The following is an 8,803-nucleotide window of genomic DNA, read 5'->3' as shown; positions in this document are numbered from 1 at the left end:
TTGATTACTTGTCTTGACCTTTTTTAATCTCAGCGTATAATTGCACTGAAGGTTCATAATAAATTTCTTAAATTGATCCTCTACAGAACACACTTTCCCTTCTTCCAAAACAAGTGAACAATGCATGTTCCAACTTGCATATGAAATGTACCATGCAGAATGAAGTCTGCAAATCTCCCTTCCTCATAACTTCCCCTGCCAATTTTAATTTAGATAGTATGTTTCAGCACCAGGACTTTTAGTCATTCTCCTGAGTTCCTGATAATACAGTTTTACTATTGCTTACATAGGTTGTAGTCAGATCACTTCATTATAAGGGAATGCAGTAGATCATATTTCCTTATATCAAACTGGGACAGTTTGTTATGGGCCAATAGAAAAATTTCAAGCTGAATAAAAAGGGCTTTTGACTCTTAGGATTCTCCTTTCTTCAGGTTAATCATATTTTTGTATTCTTTTTCAAGTTAGGTTGTTCAGTACTTTTTGTGTGTGTCTCCCATAGCTTATAATATTAGTCATTTAATGGGTTACTGCATAAGTGGTTTGAGATTCTTTATTGTAGATTTTCTATCATCGTATCCAAATTCTATTGGTAAAATGCCTCCCCACGTCTTAAAATTCAACTGGTGAAATACAGAAGAGAGCAATCCATTGTTGTGTGGGTGAAAACCCAAGTTTCTGGTACAGTCGGTGATCTCTGTTTCATCATGGAGAAGACCATACTGAGGGAATCGTCCCGATGTTTGGATGTCATTTATTATGTTTGCAGGCATCTGAAAGTCAGCATCAATTATAGCCTGTAGGCCATAACCTGAGGTAGTGATAATCCTGAGGAGTGCGAAGAATCACAGGAAACTATGGATCGCTATTAAGGTATCATGAAAGCCTTACAAAGAGAGAACTGTATAAGCTTGACTTAGTAACTCAAACCTAATTACTTACAGATTTGGATAAATAACCTAATGGCCTGACTCCTTTTCTCGTGTTTTACTAACAGCTACCTCTAAATAAATATGGTCCCAGGATTTTGAAATTGTCCTTTCTATTCGTATTTTTTAAAAATGGATGGAAAAGTGCTTATTTTTCTCAACCATTGCAGAGTTGTTTCTCTTAATATTTTATAATACTAATACCAAATTCATAAAAGGATATTTTGAATTACATTGTAGTTCATAATTCATAAAATAGGCTGTATAATCTTTATAGTTGTTGAACTGTAATTAGAAATTATCACTAAAATCCTAACCAGGACCCTATCCTAACCTAGAACATGTTTGCAATTGTCCACATTGTGTCCTGGTTCTTTTTTACACAAGACCCAGTGCAGGTAGTGTCTTGGTAGGCAAAAAACCATAAGCTTATGTTCAGACAACTTCTGTGTCTTAATAATAAAGCCGCAACTGGCCTCTATGCATACAAACCTTAAGGTCAAAGTTGTTCTCATCACTAGTTCATAGTCTTTCAAAGGCTGCTCTGTGAAGAAGGTGGAAGAGAACCAACCGGTATTATTTTTTAACCTGGTATTCTGCTCAGAGTAAGAAAGGGGTCACTTGGGACCTTGTTCCTCACCTACCTTTCATGGTTCCTTTTTGGGGGGGTAGAGATTAAAGATTGTCTCTATAATTTCAGGGTGTCCCTTTTAAACTAGCTCTGTGAAACTGAAGAGAAAACATGGGAGTGGCCAATATGTATTGGTAGGAAGACACCCTAAATGTTCTCATACTGTATGAACATTTGTAAGGTTTTGAGGCCATTAGGTCTGTGGAGAAAGCTGCCTTGGCTGTCCCCTACCCCGTAGCTTTTTAGACTCCAAGAACTGTTCTTGGGGTTTTCTTTTTTGAAGCTGTTTTGGCACTAATTCCTCTTGGTGATGACTCATAAAACAAATATTGTTTTTCACATAGTTCCTGAAAGAGAAAGAGGCACTAATGAAAATGTCATAATTTACGGTATTTGAAAATGTGCAGGCTATAATTTTTAAAATCACCCTGGGGCTTTAATGTTTTAGCTCTGCAAAAAAAGACCAAGGTTTATTGCAAAGTTTCCACGTGTGTCATGAAATTCAGTGCACCACAGACCTTTGATCAATCTCATGCAAAGGGTAAGGTGGGGTGCCTTCTTCTCAGAACATAATCATGGCATTCCTGTCTGCAGGGAAGGATTCCAAGGATAGTCTAACATAGAACTACTGGAGATTACATCCCAGATCCTCTTTAATGTCTTCCCTTTTGTCAAACTCTGCTTACCAATATGCCTATATTTATATCTACATATTCTGCTTTCTGCATTATCCCCTTGCCCCTGCATTAACAAATTCATTTCTGCAACATTATTCCCATCAGCGTAAAAACATGCTCTAGTATTTTATGTTTATTTAAATAAACACCTTTGAACCTCTCTCTCCCCTTTCAAATATCCTGTCCTATAATTTAACCAGTTCATCGAGTGGCTACAACATGCCAGGTGCTATGAATGGAAGAGATAAAGACTCTGGCTTTCAAGGAGCTTACGCCTTAACAGGAGCCAAGCACGTAAGCATATAATTTCAAGTAGTAAGAGTGCTAAGGAGAAAAGTAAACCAAGAAAGGGAAAAAGAATGACTTAGTTGGGGTGTGGGGGACTGTATCATACTGCTGGCATCTCTAAAGATTAGGTGACATCTGATCAGAAACTAGAGTGAAGTTAGGGAGGGAACCACGTGAAGGAATGCAGCTAAGTGCTGTGTTGCGGAAAGTCCGATATGGCTAGAGCATGGCGAGTACATGAATGACAGACGTGAGGTTGGAGGGGAGGGTAGCAGCCATAGTTAAGAAGCTTGAATTTTATTCAAAATGTAGTAGGAACCATGGGATCTTGAGCTGAGGAATGACATTTTTAAGATCCATGTAGGGACTTCCCTGGTGGCGCAGTGGATAAGACTCCGTGCTCCCAATGCAGGGGGCCCGGGTTCGATCCCTATCAGGGAACTAGATCCCACATGCATGCTGCAACTAAGAGTTCTCATGCCACAACTAAGGAGCCCGCCTGCTGCAACTAAGACCCAGCACAACCAAATATTTTTTTAAAAATTTAATCCTTGAGCCTCAGTAAAGTCCTCAGATGATTGCAGCCTTGACCAACAGCTAGATTGCAACTTCCAGAACCAGAGCCATCCTGCCAAACCACTCCTAAACTCCAGACCCACAGACACTGTGTGAAATAATAAATGTTTATCACAAAAAATAAAAGATCCATCTAACTGCTGTATGGAGAATAGCGTGCAGAGCACAGGAGTTGAAAGAGAAAGACTAGTTTGGAGGTTAGTAAGTCCAAATAAAAGACGGTGGCTTGGATTTAGAACAGTACTGGTGGAAAGTGTATATTCATATGTTTTGTTAACAGCTAACAAGACTTACTGATAGTGTAGCTGTGGGGTGTAAGGAGTAGCGTGGATGAATCCTAAGCCTCTGGCCTCAAAGCACCCCTGGCCTCAGAAGTTCCCCCCAAGCAGAAGACCAGTGGAGGAAATGTGACTGGGTGATCAAGGGGACTGGGAATCAAGAGTTCTGTCATATTAGATTAGAGATGCCTTTTGGACGTTCCAACCAAAGATGTCAAGTGGACACTTGGATTTCGGAATTCGAAAATCAGGTAAAAGGTCCGAGACTAGAGATAACCATTTGGGAGTCATCAATTTATGGATGGCTGATAAAGCCAGGGGAGTACATCCAAGAAGTGAGTGTAGATGGAGATCTAAGGATTGAGCCCTGGGCATTATGGTATTTGAAGGGAGGGAGGGAGGAAGGGGAAGCAGCGGAGACCAAGGAATGACTAATGAGGTAGGAGGAAAACCAGGAAACTAATATTCCAGAAGACAGTGAAAAAAAAAAAAAAAAGTTTAAAGATAGGGAGCATGAGGGCCTGGGCACGTGCTGCTGGAAAGTCACAACGCGGGAACTGACCCTGAGGTTTGGTAACTCGGCAGAAGTCATGAGTAGCCTGGGGAGTCAGAAAGCAGGAAAGCAAGCCTGAGAGGAGTAAGTTCAAGAAAGAATGAGAGGTGAGGACCTGGAGACAACAAGCAGAGCACTCTGGAACTGAAAAGTGGGCAGGGGGTGAGTGGGTACCCAGGGGTAATTTGAGATTTGAGGTCTAGGGAGGTATGTTGTTTAGGATGGGGAGTACTGCAGCTCTGTGTGTGTGTGTGTGTGTGTGTGTGTGTGTGTGATGATAATCCCATAGAAGGGGGAAATTGATGACATGCTCAGGACAAATGAAAGAATTGGCCTTTGCACCAAGAGAGAGAAGGTGGGCATAGATGTAGGTAGTTGAGTAGATGGTGTGGAGAATGAACTGGGCTCTTTCTTTCTGTTTTCTCGGTGAACTAAAAACCCAAGAGCATCAGCAGAGAGCGAGGAAGTGGGAGGGAGTGCTGGAGGCTTGAGAGGGGACAGGGTGTGAGGCCACCATCTTGGACAGTAGGAAAATCAACTGACCAGGGCCGTGTGGTAGGTTGCAGGACATTCCTGAAGACCTACTTGAGACTTATGTTCATCAATTTAAAACTGGACTTGTCAGTATAGTTGGGTGTATCTCAAGCCAAGTTCCTCGGACGCAGGGATAAAACAAGCTAAGAACTGGCTTAATCAGAATTAAGGTTTGCCTGAATGGAGGGAGAGAGGGCAGGGTAAAGGGAGGGGTGGTGCATGGGATCTAAGGAAGGTAAGAAAGGAAGTGAGGACACAGGTGATGACTCTTCAGTGGATTCCCAGTCCTGATAGGTGCTTGAGAGAGAGCTGAAACGCAGAGTGGTCCGAGGGTGAGTGGGATGCTTGTGAAAGGAGCAGCGATGTGTAAAGACAGTCGAGGTTATGATCACCCTGTTTGCTCCCCTTCCCAGCACCATCCAGTCCCTCCTTCTGACAACACTCCTCTTGGTTTCAGTGACACCATATTCTCCTGGCTCCTCTCCAGCCTCCCCGTTGGCTCCTTTTCAGTCCTTTCGATACTCACTCTCCTCTGCCTGTTCTCTAAGTGTTGGCGTAATCTAGGGCTTGGTCCTGCACCTCATTCTCTTCTCTCTGCTCTCTGACTAGATGATCTCATCTGGTTCCATAACCTGAATACCACTTACCCAAATCTGACCCTGACTCTGAGTGTCTCCAGAATTTCATATTTACATATCCAGCTGCCAACCAGTACTATATCCATCTGATGTCTAATGGACATCTCTGTAATCTTTCCAGCCCTGAAACCTAGTTCTGAAAGGGCTCCCCTGTTTTACCGTCCGTGCACTTTCTCAAGCTAAAAATTTAGGTACCACCCTGACTACATCATTGCCTTACTCCTATATCCAGTTAATTCATTAATTTCTTCATTTTCAATAGTGAGCTTCAATTATATGTGAAGAAATTATTCCAGGTGCTGGGAAACAACAGTGAACAAAGTATACAAAATTCCCTGCCTTCAAGGAACTTAATGGAGCGAGAGGAGATAGACAAGAAACCAAGTGAAATATAGAAGGTACCAGCTTTGGGGGAAAAACTGAAAAAAGAGAGTGGATGCAGAGTCGGGACACGATTGTGACTTTAAATAGAGTAACAGGACAATTCAGAAGGAGATAAAGTGGTGAGACAAGTGGATATCTAAGGGAAGGGAATTCTAGATAGAGGAAACCAGGGCAGAGACCCTGAGTCTTGAGCATTGCGTGGTGTGTTTGGGATGCAGCAAAATGGCCAGTGCAGCTGATGAGAGTGAAAGAGGGGGAGAGTAGTAGGATATGTAGGGCTGTACGGGCCATCAAAGCCGCTGGAGGATTTGAGCAAAGGAATAGCTTGATCATATTTAAAGGGATCACTGGCTGCTGTGCTGAAAACAGATCGGAGGGGATGGAGGCTGAAAACAGGACCAGGCAGGTGGTTACTACAGTAACGCAGGAGAGAGCACGGCGACTCAGATCAAAGGAGGGGCAGTGCAGGTGGCAGGCTCTGGATCTATTTTTTTTTTAATAAATTTATTTATTTATTTATTTTTGGCTGTGTTGGGTCTTCATTGCTGCGCACAGGCTTTCTCTAGTTGCAGCGAGCGGGGGCTGCTCTTCGTTGTGGTGCACAGAATTCTTATTGCAGTGGCTGCTCTTGTTGTGGAGCACGGGCTCTAGGCGCACAGGCTTCAGTAGTTGCAGCACAGGGGCTCAGTAGTTGTGGCTCACAAGCTCTAGAGCACAGGCTCAGTAGTTGTGGCGCACGGGCTTAGTTGCTCCAAGGCATGTGGGATCTTCCCAGACCAGGACTCAAACCCGTGTCCCCTGCATTGGCAGGCAGATTCTTAACCACTGTGCTTCCAGGGAAGTCCCTGGATCTATTTTTAAATTAGAGCCAACACTGTTTTCTGAAAGACTGAACATGGGGTGGGAGGGAAAGAGTCAGGGGAGACGCCAAGGTTTGTGACCAGAGCAAGTAGAAGGATAAGGTTGACATCAACTGAGGTGGAAAAGTCTGCGAGTGGAGTAGGTTTGGGGAATATTGGGGTTCAATTCAGATCATGTTTGTAATATTTGTTAGACATTTGAAAAGAGTTGGAGAGCAAACAGTTGAATAGACAAGCCTTGTGTTCAGGAGAGATATTGAAGCTGGAGATGTAAATGTTGGATTCAGTGGCATATGGATGGTGTAAAGACCATAACTTTGAGATCAACGAGCCAGTGAGGGGATAGAGAAGGGGTCAGAGGACGAAGCCCTAGGGCACACCAACTTTAAGATAGTGACAGATGAGATGGAACCAGCAGAGGATGCTGAGGAGGAGTGACTGGTAGGAAACAACCAGGAGGCCGGTCCCTGACGGCAGCGAAGCAAGTATTTTGGGAAGGAGGGCATGCTCACCCCAGTCAATGCTGGGGATGGTCACTACATGAGCCATTAAGACGACGAATGAGAATTGATCACTGGGTTTAGCAACATGGAGGTAACCAGGATGTTAAAAGGAGCAATGACAGTAGAGTAATGGCCATAAAAGTCTCATCAGAGCAGGTTCATGAGAGAATAGGAAGAGAGGAATTGCTAACAGTGAATAGAGACAACTCTGAAAGAACTTTGCTATAAATGATGGCAAAGAATACAGGTGAAAATAAATGATAGCAGAGCAGGACTTCCCTGGTGGCACAGTGGTTAAGAATCCGCCTGCCAATGCAGGGGACACAGGTTCGATCCCTCGTCCGGGAAGATCCCACATGCCACGGAGCAACTAAGCCCGTGCACCACAACTGCTGAGCCTGAGCTCTAGAGCCCGCGAGCCACAACTACTGAGCCCACATGCCGCGACTACTGAGCCCACATGCCACGACTACTGAAGCCCGTGTGCCTAGAGCCCGTGCTCTACAACAAGAGAAGCACTGCAATGAGAAGCCCGCACACTGCAACCAGGAGTAGCCTCCGCTCGCCGCAACTAGAGAAAGCCCGCGAGCGGCAACGAAGACCCAACGCAGCCAAAAATGAATAAATAAAAATAAATAAATCTAATTTTAAAAAATGATAGCAGAGCAAAACCTAGGGAGGAAAATGGGCTCAAAAGATTTTTTTTTAAGATGGGGAAAAAAATCACGCATTTTGCTCTGCTGATGCAAAACAGAGACCTAGGAGAGAGGGGAGATATGGATGATGCAGGGGTGATCAGGGAGGACTATTGGGGAATGTTCTGGAGAAGGGAAGGGCAGAGGGCATGAAGTGGTTGACTTCACATAGGAATGAGTTAAAAGACAGAACCCAGAGGGATGGTGGTGTATTTGGATACAAATACTGATGTGTGGGTTGAGGTGGAAGGTTAAGGAAGTTCCCTTTCTGATTGTGTTCATTTCTTCCATGAAGTCAGGAGCAAGGCTGTTGGCGGGAGTGAGGACGGCTAAGGAGGTGGGAGGTTTCCAGAGAGAGGCTGGTATTGAGCAGTTGTCTAGGAGAGACAGTTCATGGACAAGGGACATGGGTGATTGCCAGGTAGCATGGAGGGGGCCTCTTGAGGTCAGTGAGGATGATTGAACCTGGGCCCCAGCCCTGTGCTCGTGTGCTTTCTCAGCTATGTTCAGCTGTGTGCCTGCAGACGCAGGCTTGGCACGCCTTAAAGTAAATGAGGTCATGTCACTCCCCTGCTGAAAATACTTTAGTAGCTTCCCATTGCACTTAGAATGAAATCCAAACTCAGTCTGTAAAGCCCCACACGTCAGTCTCCACCGACTTTCTCACTGGATCTCAAAGATTGCAGCCTCCTGAGCACCTTTTGATTCCTGGAACAGGTCCAGTGTGTTTCTGATTTAGTCTTTGCACTAGCTGTTCTCTGCCTGAATTCTCTTTCCCCCTACCTTTGCAGGGTTGGCTCTTCATTACTACTCAGATTTTATCTTAAATGTTATCTCTCAGGGTAACCATCTCAGATCACCAATCAAAAGTACCCCCCTGGGCTTCCCCTGGTGGTGCAGTGGTTAAGAATCCGCCTGCCAGTGCAGGGGACACGGGTTCAAGCCCTGGTCCGGGAAGATCCCACATGCTGCGGAGCAACTAAGCCCGTGTGCCACAACTACTGAGCCTGAGCTCTAGAGCCTGTGAGCCACAACTACTGAGCCCACGTGCCACAACTACTGAAGCCTGCGTGCCTAGAGCCCATGCTCTGCAACAAGAGAAGCCACCGCAATGAGAAGCCCACGCACTGCAATGAAGAGTAGCCCCCGCTCGCCGCAACTAGAGAGAGCCCACGCACAGTAACAAAGACCCAACACAGCCATAAATAAATAAACAAATAAATAAAGTACCCCCTACAATAAGATACCACCTCAAGC

At 44.6% G+C, this 8,803-nt stretch overlaps 1 protein-coding gene across 1 annotated transcript in view; it reads right to left on the bottom strand.

The window, feature by feature from the left end:
- The window catches only part of SLC2A12 (solute carrier family 2 member 12), a 52,997-nt gene continuing 44,194 nt past the window's right edge, over positions 1-8,803 (bottom strand). The window contains exon 6 of the mRNA XM_082406071.1: positions 1-1,907. Coding sequence (XP_082262197.1) covers positions 1,754-1,907 — 154 coding nt within the window. The 3' untranslated portion in view covers positions 1-1,753. The remainder of the gene's footprint in view (positions 1,908-8,803) is intronic.

This window comes from Balaenoptera borealis (genome assembly GCF_965194805.1).
Source record: "Balaenoptera borealis genome assembly, chromosome: 9".
In the NCBI taxonomy this organism is placed as follows: Eukaryota; Metazoa; Chordata; class Mammalia; order Artiodactyla; family Balaenopteridae; genus Balaenoptera; species Balaenoptera borealis.
Note: the sequence above shows the minus strand (reverse complement) of the source record. Positions and strands in the feature narration are given on the sequence as shown.